This window comes from Protomyctophum parallelum (genome assembly GCF_964188405.1).
Source record: "Protomyctophum parallelum genome assembly, chromosome: 12".
NCBI classification, from domain to species: domain Eukaryota; kingdom Metazoa; phylum Chordata; class Actinopteri; order Myctophiformes; family Myctophidae; genus Protomyctophum; species Protomyctophum parallelum.
In genome coordinates this window covers 38,051,209-38,072,817 of record NC_139712.1, presented here as the reverse complement: position 1 = coordinate 38,072,817, position 21,609 = coordinate 38,051,209, and the positions used below count along the sequence as shown (strand labels likewise).

The 21,609-nt window shown below is 45.3% G+C and overlaps 2 protein-coding genes across 2 annotated transcripts in view; one reads left to right on the top strand and one right to left on the bottom strand.

Moving 5' to 3' along the window:
* Nucleotides 1–2,188: 2,188 nt before the first annotated feature.
* gpr12 (G protein-coupled receptor 12) lies at nucleotides 2,189–3,223 on the top strand (the record flags this gene model as incomplete). The annotated part of the gene is made up of 1 exon (XM_083777998.1): nucleotides 2,189–3,223. Exon 1 carries the CDS (start codon nucleotides 2,192–2,194, stop codon nucleotides 3,221–3,223), a length of 1,032 nt encoding a protein of 343 aa, XP_083634124.1. The 5' UTR covers nucleotides 2,189–2,191.
* A 5,238-nt stretch (nucleotides 3,224–8,461) lies between these two features.
* The window catches only part of wasf3b (WASP family member 3b), a 16,586-nt gene continuing 3,438 nt past the window's right edge, over nucleotides 8,462–21,609 (bottom strand). The window contains exons 2-9 of the mRNA XM_083778337.1: nucleotides 18,209–18,472; nucleotides 15,269–15,403; nucleotides 14,734–14,887; nucleotides 13,038–13,155; nucleotides 12,029–12,210; nucleotides 11,672–11,935; nucleotides 11,022–11,329; nucleotides 8,462–10,474 (exon numbers count right to left, since the gene is read on the bottom strand). Coding sequence (XP_083634463.1) covers nucleotides 10,317–10,474; nucleotides 11,022–11,329; nucleotides 11,672–11,935; nucleotides 12,029–12,210; nucleotides 13,038–13,155; nucleotides 14,734–14,887; nucleotides 15,269–15,403; nucleotides 18,209–18,341 — 1,452 coding nt within the window. The 5' untranslated portion in view covers nucleotides 18,342–18,472 and the 3' untranslated portion in view covers nucleotides 8,462–10,316. The remainder of the gene's footprint in view (nucleotides 10,475–11,021; nucleotides 11,330–11,671; nucleotides 11,936–12,028; nucleotides 12,211–13,037; nucleotides 13,156–14,733; nucleotides 14,888–15,268; nucleotides 15,404–18,208; nucleotides 18,473–21,609) is intronic.

The window sequence follows — 21,609 nt, the reverse complement described above, 5'->3', positions numbered from 1 at the left end:
TTGTCTCAGGCAGATGCAAGCATGGCCGTGCCAGCTAACAGATATTAGTTATATTCTGTTAAAATCAGATCTCTTCTTCCTATGCCACATGCACTGGTGAACCATGTTCACGAAGATGGAGGATGGGAGAGTGACAGAAGGGGAGGGGGGGGGGGGGTGACACAGTTCATCATTATTCATTAATATACTGTTTATAGAACAGACAGGACAAAAATAGAAAGCCTTCGCATGGGTCCGGGGCTTGTCTCTATACATCCTGCATCTTATATTGGCATCCCACCCAGGAGCCAAACGCACGCAGCAGGCTTCCAAACGCATCTGAAACGGAGCGAGCAGACATTTGCAGATAAAGATGTGGATGTGCATCATTTGTTTCTATTTGACTCTTAACGCACGCACAGGCTTCCATTCATTATGGATTCATTCATTAATTGGAAACTGAGCCAACAAACGTTTGCAGATAAAATGTGGGATTGTGCATTAATTTGTTTCCATTTGACTCAAATCAAACATTCAGCTCGCATGTCGGATAAAGGGTTTTAATATTTCCACAATCATCTTTCTTTGTATACAGGCTAATATGCAATTAAGATACCGGTATAGGCTATAGGCCTTATTATATGAGAACTGTCTCTACAAATGTGTCCTTGAGACGGCTGCGATGTGGCATTGAGCTGTTCCTAGGTGTGGTGGGCGGGGGTTTCAGTCGCGGGCTCCTCGTCTCTTGGAGTCTGGCCCGTTTGGGACTCCATCACCATCACCATCACCATCACCACCACACACGCACATCTCTCACCTCCCCTCCTCCCCCCCCCCCCCCCCCCCCTGAGTCCTTGGCGTTGCTCAGCTCGCTGCTTCTTGCACAGCCGCAGTTCCACAGCGTTAAGACGCGCTCTGCTCCATCACTGCTGCTCCAGAGAACATCAACATCCAACGAGCTGCACCTCTGGCCCCTGGCGCTGCACCTGCCGCCATATCGTTATGAATAAGATGGAAATACGAGTCTGCCAATCCACCTAGACGGAATAAGCCTCACCTCACACAGTCAAGGTAGGCTAATGTTATGTATCTGGCGGGGAAATGGGATGAAAATGAATACATAGAAAGATTCCCGGGCATGCACAGGTTTGTGTTTTTGCAGCCTTTCGCTGACGTGGAACAACCGCTGAGTGTTTTTCCCATACAAGGTGCACTGCAAACCATGCATTAATAAGGACCATATGGCGGTTGCGACACATGAGGCTATTTTCCATGACGGGTGCGGTTGGTAGGCTATCCTTCCTATATGAATGAATGAGAAAGTACGCTTTAGTTTGTGACGGACTGCATGGAATATTATTGACAAGACCTGTGAGAGGTTATTGATATCCGTTCTTCGTCAATCTGGCTGCTTGATGGTTTGCAGCTTTTCTTTTCTTTTTTCTAATACCTATCCTCCGTTGCCTATAATGACATATTAAGCTATAATCTATATTTTACATTATTTTGAACCATTGACTATATAGCCTATTTTAAATTCTATGTTTGAGCCATATGAGTGTTTAAGCCTATGGGCCTATATATGAAGCTGGCGCTAAATCCAAAAAGGCAAATTCAATCATCACAGATACTGTTTGGTGAGAGAAGAGAACAACACAATTTGTTTTATTTCACATTTGGTTTTCTGTCTTGCTTGCTCTCTAGATCTATTTCTGGTTTAGCTTTGGTCAGTTACTTTCCTGCATGCCTTTATGGTAAAGTGAAGGATTGCCCGTGATCTTGCATAATGTATTTGTTTTTGTGATACTAACTTTAGTTGGGCTAATGTTAACTGTAAATACAGCCGCCACAAACACACAGACACGCACACACACACACACACACACACACACACACACACACACACACACACACTCACACACACACACACACGCACACGCACACACATGTCTCACACACACACACACACACACACACACACACACACACACACACACACACACACACACACACACACACACACACACACACACACACACACACACACACACGGTTTTCATACAGTGATGTAGGCCTACACAGTGGTGGTTCGTGCACAAATCCAGGGAGGGGGGTGAACAATTACAGACTGTGTTTTGTCTCGGAATGGATACAATTAGTATCCCAACCAGACATTAAAATGTGTGTCTTTTATTTTCCAGACGGGGGCACCATGAGTGAGGATACATCCGTCACCCCCGGCTGGCTGAGCCCTGACTCCACGGCGTGGGCCAGCGGCGGTGGGGTTCTGATGGAGAACAACACCACCGGACTGGGAACGCTCGCCCCGGCGGAGATGCTCCCCCCCGGCCCGCTGCCCATGCTGGTAAACCCCTGGGACATCGTGCTGTGCTCCTCCGGGACCCTCATAGCCTGCGAGAACGCCCTGGTGGTCCTGGTGATCTGGCAGAACCCCTCTCTCAGAGCGCCCATGTTCCTGTTGATCGGCAGCCTCGCGCTGGCCGACCTCCTCGCCGGACTGGGCCTGGTGCTGCACTTCACCTGTGCCTACCTGCTGCGCTCCGACTCCGCCCAGCTCCTGACCGTGGGCCTGGTGGTGGCGTCCTTCTCCGCCTCCGTCTTCAGCCTGCTGGCCATCACCATCGACCGCTACCTGTCGCTCTACTATGCCCTCACGTACAACTCGGAGCGCACGGCAGCGTTCACCTACACCATGCTGTTCCTGCTGTGGGGGCTGTCCCTGTGTCTGGGCCTGCTGCCCGTCAGCGGGGTCAACTGCCTGGCGGAGGAGTCCACGTGCAGCGTGGTGCGGCCGCTCACCAAGAACAACGTGGCAGTGCTCTCCGTCTCCTTCCTCCTTCTCTTCGGCCTGATGCTGCAGCTCTACGTGCAGATCTGCAAGATCGTGATGCGCCACGCGCACCAGATCGCCCTCCAGCACCACTTTTTGGCCGCCACGCCCCACTATGTCACAACGAGGAAGGGGGTGTCCACCTTGGCCATCATCCTGGGCACCTTCGCCGCCTGCTGGATGCCGTTCACTGTCTACTCCCTCATAGCTGACTACACCTACCCTCCTCTCTACACGTATGCCACGCTGGTGCCTGCCACCTACAACTCTGTGATCAACCCGGTCATATATGCCTTCAGGAACCAGGAGATCCAGAAGGCATTGTGGCTGGTGTGCTGTGGCTGTGTGCCGGCCAGTGTGGCACAGCGGGCACGAACCCCCAGTGATGTCTGACCAAGACCCAGGTGGGGAGAGAGAGGTGCCCTAGAGGTTGGCTGTGCTCCTGCCTGGCTCTGTCTAGTGTCAAAGAGAGCAGCAGCAGTGAAGATGAAGCGTTGTGGCAGGGTTATTAATGTGGCCGTGGGCAGAGGTCAGCTTCGAAGGCGTTCCCAAGAGAGGCTATTTGGTTAATAATCCATAGCCCGTCTGGATGTAGGGCAGTCTGTTTTATTTATTGTGCTCACTGTCGCACAAGGTATCTCACTGTCTTCCCCAGCCATGGCTGCCACCAACCCGGTGACACCATCCCAGCTGGGCCACGCCCTGCCCGCTCTGCAGCGAGCGATAGATGTGTCCCGTGTTTAGGCAGCAGCTGTATATATAGAATGTTATATAGTTTATAGCACTGGAGCTATAGTGTTGATATGTGGTTTTCACACATGAGATGTGAGAGATAATTATTAGATGGTGCACTGTGCGTGCGTGTGTCCATGCGTAACTAAAGGCGCATGGTAGATTTAGAGGCTTGTGTGTGTGTGTGTGTGTGTGTGTGTGTGTGTGTGTGTGTGTGTGTGTGTGTGTGTGTGTGTAATTGCATGGAAAGGCCAGGGAGAGAGGAGAGAGAGAGCAGAGCTGGTGATAAAGATGCAGGCATTTCCCACAATGAGGCCTGTCTGAGTCTCCAGCGGCATCTCGTCTCGCTGCTGCACCCTGAACGTGCATCGAAAGCTAAACAACCACGGAGAGCTATAAATAGCCCCTGTGCCCTGCGTCCTCCACAGACGCCAAGAAAGAAATCAAGCTGGGGAGGAAGAAAGAGCCTCTCTTGGTCTTTCTTTCTCCTCACTTATATATATATATATATATATATATATATATATATATATATATTCCCTCTTAATGGTCGCTTTAATGTCCCCACCCTCCAGCGTGTGTGAATGTGATTTTGTTCAGCTTGTAGACATACAGTATCTGAGAGGTATACCTCGCAGAACAGAACTTGTGCCATTAAGCCCCCAATGCCTTCGTATTCTTTATAGCTTAATCAAATCAGAACCACCCAATAGACTAGAGTCTAATGATGAAACTATGTAGTGATATAGAACATTAGCTTTGTTTATTTGACAACATGTTCAAAAATCTTTCCTTATCAGAATGTTTTGTGTTTATTTACTTTATTACGGATCGTCAACTTTTGTAAAAGCCCTTTCACCATTGTCTGCACTGCATGCTAGATTTGGATGTAATTTGCATGCAACAAGCACAGTTGCCACCTTTTGTCCCGTGCTGTGCAATGTGATAGGACACAGAGGCAACCAAAAGTATGATATGGTGTCAACACCCTAATACTTAATTTACATACATTTAAGAGCAACAATCATGACTTGTGGCAAAACCAATCACAAGAGCTGCCCTGTTTCCACATTAAGAGAAATAGTAACACTTTTTCACCATAATGTACACATGTCACATTCAGATCCCAGTTCCATAACTCACACCTCTATGACTGAATGAGCCTAGTATACCTGAATAAACATTTAAGAGGTATTGTTCTTCCAGCATTGCTTCAAGGAACTGTTGCAGACCACCCTTTTTTAAATATATCTGACACCAGGCAACAATTACCAGCTGTACCGTGCTACGTACGCACTGTGCTGTAGTGTACTAGTCTGTATGTAGTATACTAGTCTGCACGTACTAGTAATTATTTTAGTCTGAAGTATTTTTCATTTGATTTTTCATTTGAGATGATCTGCCAGCCAATCCGTCCACGATTTCACTCATTCACTCATATCATATCAGCAATAACTAGCCTATAAGTGGTAGTTATTTTATAAATTTGAAGCAATACAGAGATAGCAATAACATGCATATTCTTACACCACATCTTCCTTCATAGCCGATGTACAACATGAACATAGACCATGTGAGTAAGTTATAGTTCCAGTTTGCTATGGCAAGCAGGCCCAACCAAGTGTTAATGATGATTTTGTCATATAGATCTGTAGAAATGGGAGGTGTGAAAATGACAAATTTGTCACAATAACACCACTGCCTCATATTATTTTCTGCATTGGGTCTTTTATAATTTCTTATATCTGAATGGAATAATGAAACTTTGTTGCCTCTACCCTGTGATCATACAAACTGTGTCGTAAGCGAAAGTGTCTGTACTTCAATGTGTGTGTGTGTGTGTGTGTGTGTGTGTGTGTGTGTGTGTGTGTGTGTGTGTGTGTGTGTGTGTGTGTGTGTGTGTGTGTGTGTGTGTGTGTGTGTGTGTGTGTGTGTGTGTGTACGTGTGTACGTGTGTACATGCACAGGGTGGAAACAAGTCTGAGGAATAACCTCCTTCTGACATCCATGACCTTAGACTAGAGGATAATGTCTTCCTGTGCTTCTGAGAGAAGTGGTCTTGTTAAAGTGCGTTTGTCCCTGCCGCATATTGAGCTTTGAGGAGACTCTGACTCTGACTCTGACTCTCCATGTAGAATTCCAGCACTTCAAACCAAAGTGAATGGAACCATTTTACAGAACTGGAATCCTATAGCTCCTCATTTGTCCTAAATTCTCTTCTACATCCTCGATATTTTTTATTCTCATTTCAATTAATCATGTGTGGTACAAACATGAGTCCATAAGTGACCTCTGAATGATTCTTATGAGCTAAATTGGCTGCTCCCTAATGCAGAGCAAATGCTGCTTTCTTCCCTTCCTACCAGGCTTCTGCTTAATTTATACTCTGCAGTATGACGGTATGTGCCTTGCAGTGAAGAGATGTTCTTTTCAGCAAGTGACACAATCGTGCAAGTATAAATAGCTTTCATTCCCTGGAGTCGTCCAATGATCTGAAACAACTGGACAGATATTAGCATTTGAGCTCATAGACCATAAACCAAACCTAATTTATACATGAAGAATTAATGAGCAAATGTGCTAGAAAATGGATGATGTTGGCACTTGGCAGGGAAGCAAAGCAGCATTTGGTCGTATTGGAAACGTGGCCTATGTATGTTAACGTGTGAACAGTGTAACAGACTGACGCTAGTTGAGCAGGTCAGCCTGGAACATCACAAACCATCACAAACTCTTTATTACTTTACCTTTGGAGGGGGGGAAATCTATTTTGTTATATTCATTGAAAAGTTCTATTTTTTTCCACTAGTCTGACCTGATTCTTTTTGCATTCTGATGTTGTATTATACAGTGCTGTAAAGCCTTTTTCTGAATGTAGTAAATAATCAAGAAATGGTTTATTGGATATGCCTCTCCTCTTGACTAAAATGGTTTAGTAAATATGGCATGCTTTCTGAGGAGGACTTTATCCAGGGGTCTTCAACAAGGGGTCTGGGACCCTATAGGTGGTCCTCAGAGTTACTACATGGGGGCTGCTAAATCTTTGTGTGATGGGATTTTCTTTTGTACATTAACCACTTAAACTCTAGCATCCCTATTCTTTGGCCAAAAATAGCAGATCGGCTATTTTTGGCAAAGAGGTTTGGTGTAGATTGTAGATGGAAAGGAAGACCAGAACAAGTATGGAGCCGAAGGTCAAGTTTATTGATGGTTTAAGTGGTTAAATGTCCAACCTAAACACTGATGATAGTGATTGTCGAACACGTCTATGAAGCCATCTATGAAATCTATGAAAACGTTTAATCTCTCTCTTAGCCAGAGGGTCCTTGGGCAAAAAAAACGTTGAAGACCCCTGCATGCTTCATACCCTGGTACTTTGGTACAGCCATGCATGGTGCTACCAAAGTCAGTCCAACTGGGGGTGAGAAGGGATGAACCGTTTTTTGAATGACATTTTCCAACTGATTTGTTCTGTTTAGTGTCACTTCCCTCCCATCAGTATGCAGAACTTTGTAAAAAAAAAGTGTGATTGAGTCGATTTTAGCTACACAAGGGAGTGAAGCTTGTTTGAATGACCAATGGCACAAGGCCTCTTCTAATTGGTCGTTGTCCTCATGTAGCCTAATGTCAGCCTGGAATTTGTAACGATTTGAGATGGGATTATTATGGCTAGGCAGGTGAAAACAAGGGCTCTGTGTCCAAGAGTAACAAAAAACAGTGGTACTACTACTTCTCTGTAGGGAGACATTGATTGTGTAATGATTGTGCAACGTAACAGTACAGAAAAGTATCATGGCTCTTGTGTACAGGCCAACAGGATGTGTTTTGGGACAAGTGGGCCATGACGGTAACCAATCTAGAGCTAAATATCGAACACTCAAGGGGCTGAGAGTGTGTGTAGAGTTGGGATCCTTTAGGATTTTTACGATTCCAGTTCCTTTATAACGATTCCCTCTTGATGGTCCGATTCCTTAACGGTTCTCTTTCACGCCTCGTAGGGGTTTCCAAATGCACGCTTACAGGCCTGTAACTCTGAGAGTGTACACGTTTGGTTCTCTACACTCTGAGTTATGGTGGTCCTTGAAATGAAAAAAGTTTGAGATCCACCAGTATTGTAATTGTATAGCAGATGTGAAGTCCACATACCAGCTCTGACAGTGTAAAAAAACAGTTCCAGAAACGGTTCCAAATGTGATGTAACTGATTCCGGTTCCTCAATGTTGGATCTGGTTCGTCCAGTTCCGGATCTCAACCCTATGTGTGGGGAGGGTGGGAGCCCGGGACGCTACAGTAACGGTAACGGCATCTTGTGTAGACGTATGCGTAGTTCTTCAATGTGAAATGCACTTTATTTTTTTTGGGACAACAAATGGCACAACACGTTAAGTATCTGCAAAATGAAACCGTATAGATGATAATCAACATGCACTAAACTAACAGATATTGTAAGACATTGTGAACGTGGTGTATATTTTTCCAAGGTGTTAGTTGTACTTTTTATTGGTTTGGTTAGCTCACTCAATTGAGAGATCTTGTTAATTTTGTATTAAAAACAATGTGCTGTGCATAAAACCAGAAATTCCTGCCTATATTGATTTGTTCATCCACAGACGAGCTCTGTGCCGCCCTTTTTATGTGCTCCCCTGTTTCCCTGACAACCGCCTTCTTAGCTGTAATGTTACCATGGAAACTGGCATCTTAAGAGTCGGTACTGTATGTCTGTCATCGCTGATGACAATGGAAGGGCAAAGAGACAGCAGCTTGCCGGAGATCCTTCATTCATCATGTTTTTATTGTTGTCCTGGTCACAGGTAACAGAGCTCACACTAGAATATACACATGAACCCACAGTCGCCCCCCACCCCACCCCAATTCCCATGCTATACAGATTCACCCCTTAGACACCACGAAGCAGTCACACATACAGGCTAGCGCAGTCAATTTTCATATCTCTGATCGATAACAGTCTTTCATCGCACTTGCAACCTTTTCTTTCATGGTTCATAATTCACTCCTGCACCATGGCATCGCCAATCAACCCCTCTCACCATTCACCCCCCCGCACCCCCAAACTCCTTATATCACCGACCGCAGCTACAACACGGCTGATTGATCTGTCCTTCACTTCCACTTGCTGTAAGTCTACAGATTACAAGCTTTGTCTCGTGATCTATACACAAGACAAGATTTTCAGTAAGGTAAAAACATAAAAAACACAAACAATTAAAGACGAGTACATCAGTCAGCCCAAGAGGGGAAGGTTCTAGTTGTGTTATAACAGCCTTCAAGCCTTCACTATGTGTGTGAAAAGCCCCTCTGGGGCACCACAGGGTGTCTATAGTGTTATTCTAGATACTGTAAGTCAAGTAGCAAGACACATCCACTGGGGTGTATTCACAATGCTTATAGCGTTGAACTGAACGTTAAGTGATTCAGAAAGTAGTCAGCATCACAGTGTAATATCCTAACAAGATATATACCTAAGACTTTTTTTAATTTAATTTGTTTAATTGCATCTTGAATACACCCCGAGTTATCCAGTTTTGGACCATTAAGCTTATATCATAGTGTGTGTGTGTGTGTGTGTGTGTGTGTGTGTGTGTGTGTGTGTGTGTGTGTGTGTGTGTGTGTGTGTGTGTGTGTGTGTGTGTGTGTGTGTGTGTGTGTTTTCCAACAGATATATTTATATGTGAACCTGCGGATGTGTGGAACAGTAGGCATTCATTCAAGTGAGATTGTGAATGTGATCAACTGGCTGATTGTGTGTGAAACAATTTAGTTTTTCTTGTTTGTAAAGTGTCTGTCTGTCTGTCTGTCTGTCTGTCTGTCTTTCTTTCTTTAATTTCTGTGTGTGTGTGTACAGTGGTCATTTAACACTGGGAGTGTAAAAATGTTGCAAGTTTTTCTTCATCTTTTGTATTCTTCAAAAATGTTAATACACATTAAAATTAATCCAACAGATTAATTTGTAAACAAACAATCACAAAACACTGATGGTAGTGCTGGCAAACAAATCTATGAGCCATAAAGAGGCAACCCAACCCATAGCCAAATAACCCATTAATTAGGACCTTCTAAATCCTAACAGTTTTATGATGTTTACAGTAACAGGTACATCAGTGGTTCTCAAACTTTTTTCATTTCAAGGACCACCCAAAATATTTCTTTCCAGGGACCACCAGAAGTAAAGATTTGAATTAATTTGTTCGCTTTAAAAAAAAAATATATAATCAATGCAGATCTACAAGCAGATCTAAAAGCTCATAGATCGTCACTTCATGCTACCCTATGAGCTTGTATATCTGCTATTTTTGAATAGCCAAAGTATACAATTACACAGATGCTGTCCCAGTTTTAATGGATTAAAATGGCATTTCACTTTAAAACACTTCTGGGGTAATTCTAACTATCTAAGTACTTAGGCCTTTGTGTGCATCCGAGTTTTTAGAACGCTTGATTCAAAGATACATTACTGTATATTCTACAGATCTGAGATCAGTCACGCTAAGCCCATTCAAACTCAATTTTAACCACCAACTAACCTTCAACTCATTTAAAACACGTCCGTGGTTCTGGTGACTGATATTATTATTCTAATGCACGAGGGGGGCATGTTGTTTTCTCAGCTAAGGGGTCCTTGGCCTGAAAAATGTTTAAGACCCCTGCCTTATACAGTGTTAAATGAACATTGAGTGTGTGTGTGTGTGTGTGTGTGTGTGTGTGTGTGTGTGTGTGTGTGAGCGCCAGGCATGTGTTAATCGGACCAGTCATTCTCCTCCAGTTCTGAGTCGTCCTCAGAGTCAGAGTATTCGACGGCGATTCGTCGAGACAGGATGGTGGCCACGTCGTTCCCCACTGGCTCCTTCCTAGCCTGCTGCTCCTGCTGCTCCTGCACCTTCTTCAACTGGATGCCTGGAAGACAACGTGGACAGCCATCTTGTTAACCCATTGTAGTTTTGGCTTAGTGGACTGACTCTGGTATTCAGCGGTTTTTGATTTTGGGGGGAGGAGGTGTTGCTAAATGAGCCCCGCCTTCTGAGATAAGAGAAAATGTTTCATAATCAACCATGGACCATATCAAAGATTGTTAATTTAGGAAGATACACCAGCCCGATTGTAGCCACTAGAGGCGGCATGCAGTGGTACACAAATCCTACAAATGGTCTCCTATTGAAGTTGCCGCCAGTGTCAGACGGCAAGTCCTATGGTTACTGGTGCTAGATCCCGCGAGATTGTGTTGCTGGGCCAGAGAAAGTCGATAATAAAGTACATTTTCTCCTGATTTGAATAGACTCCAAGTAACCTGCTTCCCGTCTCCTAAAAAGGCATCCGCCCACTGCACACAGATACGGTAAGTAAACTGGAGATGGCATTTCTTGCTATTTCCGCCTTGGACCATAGTCAAATGCCGGCCATTTTGCTCTTATGTCATATCTCCCAACCTTTTACGGAGTCTTACCCATGCGTATAGCAGCCAGAAGGTCGCTACGGGCATCAATGACCTCCTGGGGCTCGCTCATAGGTGCAGCAGACATCTTGGGAGTGGTGGAGTGGGAGGCACCGGCTGGTAGGGGAGGAGGTGGAGGTCCGGGAGGAGCTGGCGGCGCCATCATGGCTCCAGATGCAGGTGGCGGAGGCGGGGCGTAGCCCATTTGCCCTGGAACAGGAACGGGGCCTCCGGGAGGAGAGGCAAAGGCCGTTTGGGCCGAAGGGATGAGAGGGGCAGGGGGCGGGGCCGGGGGACCAGCGTTGGCATAGCCGTCCACACTGCAAGACAGACAGACAACGTGAGTGAGAAGCTTTGTCTAATTAAGAACCTTTAGCCTTGTTAGACAGTGCAGCCTATACTGACCAACTCTAGGTGGCAGCATTTACTTCATTTTCAGAAGGAAAGTCATTGAGGACAGACAAACAAAACTTACATCAAACAACCTATAATTCTGGCAGTGCTCACTAAAATATACAAATGACACCTCTGTTATGTGTTCAGTGTCCTTGTTTGAATTTGGGCGAGTGCTTATGTATCTGTGTTTAGGCTTGTGTATGTGGTATGTGCGAGTGAGTGTGTGTATGTCTGCAGTGTGTGTGTATGCGACTAGACATATTTACCCGTAGTCCACAGGTGGCAGAGGAACGGTGCCACCATTCATGGTTTCAGTGGTCGGGGGAGGCGGCGGGACTTGCTGGTGACGTCGGCGACCCAGTGTCCCACCCTCATAAGCCATGGCGCCGCCCCTGTAGTCCCCTCCATGAATTCCGTGTCCCGCCGCCATCTGAGCGGCCAGGACGCTAGGGGGTGGGCCAGAGTAGGTGTGGGCGTGGCCCGCATGGTTCATGGCACTGGGGTAGGGATAGTGGTCAAGGCCGTGACCCCTAAACGAGACAGGGAGACACTCTCAGAGATCAATTGTATTTCACTGTGTAGCTTGCCGTGTACAGATGCTTTTGTGTGTTCATTTCGCTGACCTGTTTTCCGGGGACATTGAGCCTTCAGAGGACGCCCCACGGTCTCGGTGTATGGTGTGCCGGTGGTCTGGCCTCAGCTCCTTATCCAGAGCCATCATGTTCCACTCCTGCCTGCGGTTCCTCGCCTTGCGCACCTTCTTCACCTCCCTCTGCAGCGTACCGTCCACGCAGCGCTTCTGCTCCTGGGGAGGGCAACAGTAAGTAGGTGGTGTTTGGTGGAGGATTCTGGCCACTTCCCCGGTAATGTTACTCGCCATTAACACCCCAATCACCGGCCCAGGCCGTAGCGTAACGGTCTGGGCACCGGACTGGTAATCCAGTCGCAGTGTGCCGCGGGTTCGACTCCCGGACCCGACACGGCCTTTACTGCAGCAAAATCAATAAAAGGCGTAAGCCGCAAAAAATATCTAAAGAAAAACAAAAAAAAACACCCCAATCACCCAGGACGAAGTTCACTGTCCTTTCTATTAGTAACACCCAGCGCCCAGGACGAAGTTTTATCCAAATGACGACGTTTATTGATATGAAAACCGATCGCATCGCTCTACAGCCTAGGAGCGCCTGTTGCGCAATCCTCGATGTTGCACAACAGTGGGACGTCATCTAAAATGCCCCCCCTGTTTAGCCGACGACAACGAAAATCTTAAAACGTCAATAACTCACAATCTAAATCATCCCGTCCAATTCTAAGAAAAGATCCTGTGTTAGACGGCCCCCTGCTGTCCAGTCGCTAGTCACGTTAGATTTAATCATGCCTCCCGTTGTTGTTGCCTTTAGAGTGTTTTGGCTACATTTAGCTGTACCAGCCACATCCGGTATAACTTCCGGTCCGTCTGTAAAAGTGCTCCGTTTCTATAAATCGCTTGGGTGCTATGATTTAATGGATTAAATAACCCCGGGCAATGTGTTAACTAATTCTGTCATTCTATGTCAGGCCAGTGAGGATGACGCTGCACTAACACGGGTAGAAAGATACTAGGCACTGGCAATTCAAATTCCAGAATCATACCTTATTTTTCCTCTTCTCTTTTCTCTTGTCTTCTGTGTCCTGTAGCATATTTTCTTTCCACAGCTCAAAGAAGTATGAGGGGTCAGTGTAGAACTTTAGCCCTTCTTTGCCGTCGTCCCTGCAGAAACAACACATAAATGTCACAGAAAGGCTAATGCCACTGCTGAGATACCAAACCAATGTGTCTCGGTCGACATGGTTGAAACTCTACATCAGGGGTGGGCAACCATGTCTACGTATGACTGGTCAATCTACATACAAGATGCTATAATAGTGGCTATGTATTAATCATTTTCATGCAGAGGGTTGCAGTTCTTGTCATTGTCAGTGTATCTGAGCGGAATAAGCAGCGTAGGCTAGGGGATAAACATGTGAAACCATGAATGTTGCAAGAGTTGTGGAGGCGGAGGAAAGAACATAGAGCGACCGATAAAACACCAGACCAGTGCACTCTACTCAGGGCCCACGCAAGTTGGGAACAGTGCAAGATGGGAAGTCAGTACCCAGTACGGTACCCATTACCACATTACTAATAATATAATATTACATTTGACAATAAATTGGTTATTTATAAACAGGCACAGCCTACTCATGAATAATGACATTTGATGCATGACACAAGCCAAGTTAGAAGTCAATCAGTCAGAAGGTGCCGAGTTATGCAAGAAAGGTGAAGGAGAGAAACAGTGATATTGAAACAAAGAGGGTGAGGAGTAGTGTAAGAATCAAGTCTATCATTTGGCATGTTTTTGTTAAGGGTACAGGCTTTAGTTACGACATACTATTGGTCTGACTGTCATTAGACAGACAACCTACCTCAAACCCTAACCTAACCATAAGTGCAAGCAAGGGAGCAGCGTATGTTCGACTGCATGTCCGACCGTTGTTTCCACATGTTGAACCTTACCTTTGGTGTGTCGGATCTGCGTGTGCATCCCTTTGTTAAAAGGATCCCTGGCTAATAAGACACATTTGCCTTAAAACACTATACTTGCCCTCTATAACTAAAAATAAAAAATAAAAACGCCATCAATATTTTATTTCTTTCATAAATAAAGAATCTTTCACTCTATTGACCAATTATTTGATTACAAACATTGCGACTGGGCGCACGGGTGACTGCTTCATGTATTCAATTCCCAACAGATCTCCAAACCTGTTGTTTTGGGGAGCGCTGGTTTCAGTTCATTCAACCTCCTCTTGTGTGTTAGCTAGTGAGGAGACATTATACTTCATTGCGCAACTGTATAGCGCACAGAGAACAGCTGATATACAAGCTCACATCGCGTCGCAGACGTAACTGTTATAAGCTTAGAGGTCTGCGTGCGTGACACCATCGCGGGGCGGAGTATAAATTATACTTGATGGGCTGCAGGTGCACGTGCAGTCGTGCAGAGGTCAGAATCACCACAAGTCTATTTAAACATCCTTAGCAGAGGTCAGAATCACCACAAGTCTGCAATTGAAATTGAAATTGAAACTGAAACTCCCTCCAATTCAAGATTCAAAATGGGTTAATACACATATCGACGCTGAGTTTGAGGAAGAATGCATAAGCGCACCATCCTCCACACACACACACACACACACACACACGCGCGCGCGCGCTCGTGGAACTCAGGACTCGAACATACATACAAAATTATCTTATTTCATGACGTCGCCATTGACGTGTGTGTGTGTGTAAGATTCAGACCTATAACATGAGAGATTGTTGAGAGGAGGAGGCTTGTCGCTGATGTTGTACATCTCTTTGACAGGGTTGGGTATGCTGCCCACCGACACCACCTGCTGGTCTTGCATGAGGGAACTCTTAAAGGCCTTCTTCATATTTATGTCCTGCAGTGAAACTGAGGGACAAAGAGGAAGAGAACAACAGATGGATATAAATATGTACACAGAGAGACAGACCGATATATAAGAAGAGGGAGAAACATTCATTCAGCATTCATTCACAAGGACACTTGCATCTGCAGAAAATTTTGATTACAGAATTATGCCCATGAAACCCTCCACTGTAGGATGCTGTGTTGTGTTGCAATGAAATAAGAGATGGCTGGCCTCTGGAGGCTACAATGTTCAAGGGCAAAAATGGTTGGCAGCAAAAAGGGCAGGTGTACGTGATATATAAGATATCTACATTCTGCACATTCCATATTATGAGGTGTCGTCAACTGTAGTCATTTGGCTATAATTTATGCTGTGGCCCCCACACTTTGACCCAGACCCACCTTCCTCCACGGTGGAATCCAGCTGTGTGACCTTGACAGCCAACCGGTCGATGCGGTCCTGGAGGGAGTTGGCACGCAGGTAGAAGGTGTTGGCCTCGTTGAATAGCTCTCCAAATATGTCCTCTGCATGCTTACCTGCAGGAAGAGGAGGGGTTAGGGCGGAGGTTGAGTAAAACGGCAGAGAGAGAGAGAGAGAACGGCACAGGTCAATACAAGGACACTGTAACCAACATTTGAGGCCATGAGCATCACCAGGGATGCGGATGGGAAATCGATAGACTGGTAATGTGACACAAGGCAAGCATTCTTGGAATCTATGCAGGCTGTGTGGAGCACTGTGTGTGTATATAAATGCATAGGACTCATCCAGCAACTGCGACTGATCATTATGATTGCCGTGTGAATGTGAGCTGATTAGAGCTGATCGCTTGTATCATATAAGCACCACAGTGTCTGAGCAAATTAGTCATTTTGTCCCATTTGTGAATCACTGCTCTCTTTCAGAGGAAGGCACTATATACAGTGGTCAACGGCAGGACAGTACTGAACTGGCTGGTTCGAACCAGTTGCAGGAATCCACCCTATTTTGTTTGTATTTTATTTCATTGTACCTTGTTGTATGAATGTGTTCTTAAGGAACAGTCCGCACTCTCAAAATACATTTTCTTTGAGTTTTTGTTATTACTGCAGCAGCAGTCTGACAAAACCGTATGAATGTGAACACAGGTGGCACTGAAAAGAAAGAAAAACTGCTTTGTGTCGTGCTTATGCTGCAGCACAGCCACGTCAATAACAATGATATAGGGCACTCTATCTTGTTTGTTATAGCTTCAAAAGACCACAGTCCAGGCTGGTCTGCTTGAATAGTCTTGGAAGAAAAATTTCCTGCGATCAAAATATTTCAAAGTGACAGTACTGATGTTTAAGCTCTTCTAAAAATATGATTTCATAATAAAGCACGGTGTGTGGATTGAAGGTGAGCCTCCACAAAGACACACTAAGGGCTATTTCTGTAACTCTTGTGGACAGGATGACTGCAGGAAAAATATTTAGAGGAAGGAAGAAGCATGGGTCCACCGGTCCAGTGCACCGAGCCCCATCAACTCTGACCTCCCTTGGGGCTTTTGAAGCGTCCTTCTCCACACACACACACACATACACACACACTTGCGCGTGCACATACAGACACACACACACACACACACACGCACAAACATACAGTACATGAACATAAGCAGCTTCCCTATAGGTCTGGCCCTGCAGGGCCGGCCTCTGTGACCACTCATTTATATTTAACCCACACAGCTGCTGCTGAAAGGCCCACTCCCAACACAGGAACTCAGCACAATGAGAGAGAAAGGCAGAGACATACACATAATACAGAAAGAAGTAGAGAGGGGGACAGACAGACAGACAGACAGACAGACAGACAGACAGACAGACAGACAGACAGACAGACAGACAGACAGACAGACAGACAGACAGACAGACAGACAGACAGACAGACAGACAGACATAGTGAATGGGTACAACAGAGTGGTTAAGTGACAACATGGACTGCGCTGTAGACGGTTATGGGTCAGAGGAGTGAAAGAGGACGGGAGGCCCCCAGGGCTAATGGACTTACACTATGACAATCAATTTAATACCGTTGTACATGTATACACATACTGCCCACGCACACCCAGCGATTCAACCACCCACCCACGCACGCACCCACGCACGCACGCACGCACGCACGCACACACACACACACACACACACACACACACACACACACACACACACACACACACACACACACACACACACACACACACACACACACACACGTGACACACCAGTGTTGCTTGCCTGGTCGGTTTATTATAAGAGACTTTGGGCGTGTAAATATTAGGGGTTGCTGTTTTTTAGGGCTTGTTTCTAAAGTGTAGTTACGTATTTGGGCTTGCTTCCCCCAAAACTGATTTAAACTGTTGGTTTAAAGCTATAAACCAGTTTAAACCAACAGTTTCATGTCAAGGACCACGAAATGAATGTGTATTTGTCCACGGACTTCCATCTGAAATTAGAATTTGTGGGAGGGACCCCATAACAGATTCTCCACAAGATTGTTATGAAAATGGCAGATCTACAAGCTTACACCATGTTGCTTTGCAACGTGCAACGTGCTGTGACGTGCTTTGCAACGTGCTTGTAGATCATGCATTTTCAAACAGTCGACCTAAAGGTTTGAAGTGCTCGTGGCCGTCGTGACCTATAGTCGCATTCTTTTGGGCTTGTTTTCATAGAAATGGTTGCCTATTTCTCTTGCAAACTCTGGCAACACTGACACACAATCACGCATGCACGCACACACACACACGCACACACGCACTCATGCACTCATCAGCTGTCGAGATGTGTTCATTCTCAGGGGGCAATCTGAAGGGATTACGTTTCAGCCCTTTGCATTCGAATGTAGGCCTACAAGTGCAAGTCAACCGCTAGCCTAGTGACCTCCGGGCCCCGTAGCCATGACAACACTCAAATCAATCATTGCTTTGGGATTAATGATGAAAACATGTGATCTTATTCTCTTACAAAGAGGCTATACACACAGTACAGGTCAGGAAGTCCTCATTATGAACGGCCCGGGTCAGGGGATGCTGTCCTGTCCGGACTCACACAGGGCAGGGGAGGTGTTGAAGTATCAACTCGTTTGCACCATTCACTACTGCAGAAGCAGTTTAAAAACATGGCATCTGCCGATGCCATCATTCTGCCGATGCCATCATATCATAGTTTTGATGGGTGTTATTTCTTATGTCCACAAGTGTGTGGTTTATAATAGTGTGGACCATGTCAGAACAATGGCTATTTTCAGTGTTCTGGTGGTCAGTTTACTACACGATGACAGTTCTGTAGCTGGAAGTGTGTGTGTGTGTGTGTGTCTCTTACTCAAGCTGCTGAGCTGCCGTATGATGGCAGAGAGAGTGTTGTTCATCACACATTCCAGTTCACTGTCGATGCCTTCTGGAAGCTCCCCTCGGCAGAGGTGCTTCGGCTCGATGTTCCTCTTTACCAACGGCATGGTGAGGCCTCACACAGGCACGGCAAACACACACACGCGCGCGCACACGCACGCACACACACACACACACACACACACACACACACACACACACACACACACACTCACGCAACTACACACACAGACATGATCTGGAGGGACACACAGAGAACAGGGAACACATTTAAAACATGGTCAAATGTACAAAAACATATCTTTATGTACAGCAGTAGTTCCCTAACCCTTTAGTTTGAGACCCAAAAGAAAATTGCCAATCTACAAAATGCATCTATTTTTAAATGTATGGAATTTCTGTATAAAATACTTTCGGAAAATATTTGGAAATTCTTTTTGATTTCTGAATTTATTTTGAAATTTTAGGGAACAATGGGAGATTTACTTGCGACCCATGAAAATGTGTCTGCGACCCAATGTTTGGGAAACACTGATGTACAGTAGCTGCACACGTACAGCGAGTTTATAAGCCTAATTTATACTTTGTTGTATAGACAATTATTGTCGCTCGCCGACAATTCACCAACATAACAGATTTCTACTGCATCTGATTGTTATACTTGAAAAACATAATGTAACTTGATCAGTTGGAAAGTTTTGGTTAAGTATAAATCTCAATATGACCAACCGTGTGACATATGTGTCACAGCGCTAGAAGACAGACCCTGACAAGCTACACAGAGATTAAAGTATTAGGAAAAGAAGCTACGGCCTGTCAACTAATCCTACACTTGCTTGTTACTCGCCCAGCTGGACTCGCAAACACAGATTCACGCATTATGGTCAAGAAAGAAATAATCTGGAAATTGGGTGTCTCTATTAGAAATTAATGGGGAGTATAGGTACAATGTAGGTATCAGTGGTGTAAAGAAACTACTTACTTAAGTACTGTACTTAAGTACAATTTTGAGGTATTTGTACTTTACTTTTCAGTACTTTTAGTGTACATGCGCAACGCATGCAGACACACTATTAAAATATGCAGATGTGTATATCCTATATTTAAAAACAGGGTTTACAATGCTTAATCGTATCCATAAAAGTAAATGACAAGTCAAGAAATATTCAAAAAAAGATATTTTAGACGTGACAGAAGTGGGGGGATGGCGCTCCCCACGTCCCCACCCCCCACTACACCCCTGAATGCAACACATTGTGAGGTAGCAATCTGCTATTTTCACATTTTTAAAACTTGAAATGAGACATTCTGCATAATGAGTACTTTTACGTTTGGTATATTCAGTGATTTCACTTAATTCAAATATCACTTTTTTTTTTTTTGTTGTGATAATCCTCGCTACTATAGAGTGTGCTGCTGACCATATAAGGAGTTCCTCCCTGTCCCCAGTTCACTCCTGGGGTCAAAAAACCGTAGGTTTCGTTTTTGGCTAGGTGGCTAGAAAGGGGCCTTCCGCCAATCATGATCGAGCGGGGGCGGGCCTTGGTGTGCGTGCTGTTGGCCTGTTGCGTGTCCCCCACTGTAGTGCGTGCATGTGCACATCTTGTTACCCGGGCGGACCGGGTTTTATCCAAATCACCCAAATCACTGAATGTTTCTTTAACTTCATTTTGATACCAATACTTTTGTACTTTTTGTACATTTTGAATTCCAGACTTATACTTGTATTTCAAAATTGCAGTATTGATACTTTTACTTAAGTAAAACATTTGAGTAATTTTTCCAATATGCATACATAGATGACAATTGTCATCCATGATAGCATACACATTTTTGCCTGACATATTTGCCTGATGAAGACCTAGTAGGTCGAAACATTGCAATTTGTTGCCTCTAAATAAAGTAAGTCTCGGAGCTCTAGAAACTAGTGTGCGGATGTTCTTCCTCTTCCTTGATGTTTGCCTTGATGCCTGACATCCAGCACCTGGCCTAAATAATAAATATAGGCATTGAGATGTGCACACAATCTTCTCTTCTCTGTATACTCTGTATACTAAGTCCTCTGGAACGTTACGGATTGAAAGACAAATCCCAGGCCATCTTATCCAGGCCTCTCCCCTGCTTCCTGTTTTTGTGGTTTCCACCCAGCTCCTGTTTCCTGGTCCTCCCTCTGCCCCATCTTTACTTCCTGTCTAAAGACAAGGAAGATTAAAGAAGGAAGTGACATGGTCACGTGACTGTGCTGCGCCATGACACTTTCATGGGAGCCAAATTTTGCACAAGGAGACGCGAAGACCGTACGGGCGACGCCATATTGCTCCATGGTGCTCCATGGAAGGAAAGAAACATGCGCAGTTGTGACCAGGAAGTTGTACATGCCCAAATGTGCGTACATGTACGGCTCGCCAGAACTGGGCCGGCACCCTGGGCCCAGTGCGTCGTCCCCCCCCCCCCCCCCCGGCGACCCCCACGCAGAGTTTCACCACTCACTTCACATGGGTGTGATTTTTAACACTGAGCTGATTGCTTGCTCAGGAGATACATTTTGTAGTCATACCAGGTCACAGGATAAAAATGTGTCAATAGAAGAGCAGGGAGATCAAATACAACCATAGTTGTATTGTAGTAAAATACTCCATACAGATTGGTCAAAATAAAATTACATTCACCAAACAAAGCTTTAACACAAAATGCAGAGCCTTTTGTAACTTCAAAATACAAGCAAAACACAATTGCTGTCACATTATAGGCATGGGCATTCAAATGCTAATAAGGTGGCTTTTGTTCTGCTGCCAGGTAGAGAGTATAAATGTTGCATACAGTACAGTACAGGATTTATTTCCATTTGACTACGATGATGAAGCCACCTCCAGCCAAGAAGAGATTTGTCCAGTCCATGCTACAATTCGGCGCCGCCGCTGCCGCCTCAAAGACCCGGCTGCTCCCACCAGAGCCCGCCGCTGCCACATCGACTCCAGTGCCCGCTGCTGCTGCCGCCGCCAAGACCCGTCTGGCGGGATCTGGGAGTCCCAGAGCTCGCTGTCGCCACACCGACTCTACACGTAGCTGCCGAGGCTGACAGCACTATCAGCGCCAACACAACGGCTCTTTTAAGAGCTAATACCTTGAAGTCATGGACATGGCATCATCATCCCTGAACTGCAGATTTAGTGCTTTGGTGCACCAACACATGGGAGATGTAGAGGACTTTCTTGTCGGGAAGGGCGACTGCAAAAGCATAGTGCAGTTCTACTAACTATGGGAGTGATTTTGACAGTGAGCTGCTGACACTGCATCGTGACATGTTGCTTGCCATGGCAAAGCGGCATAGAGTTCCATGGTCTACCTTTCATGATGTCGTGGAGTTCCTCAAAA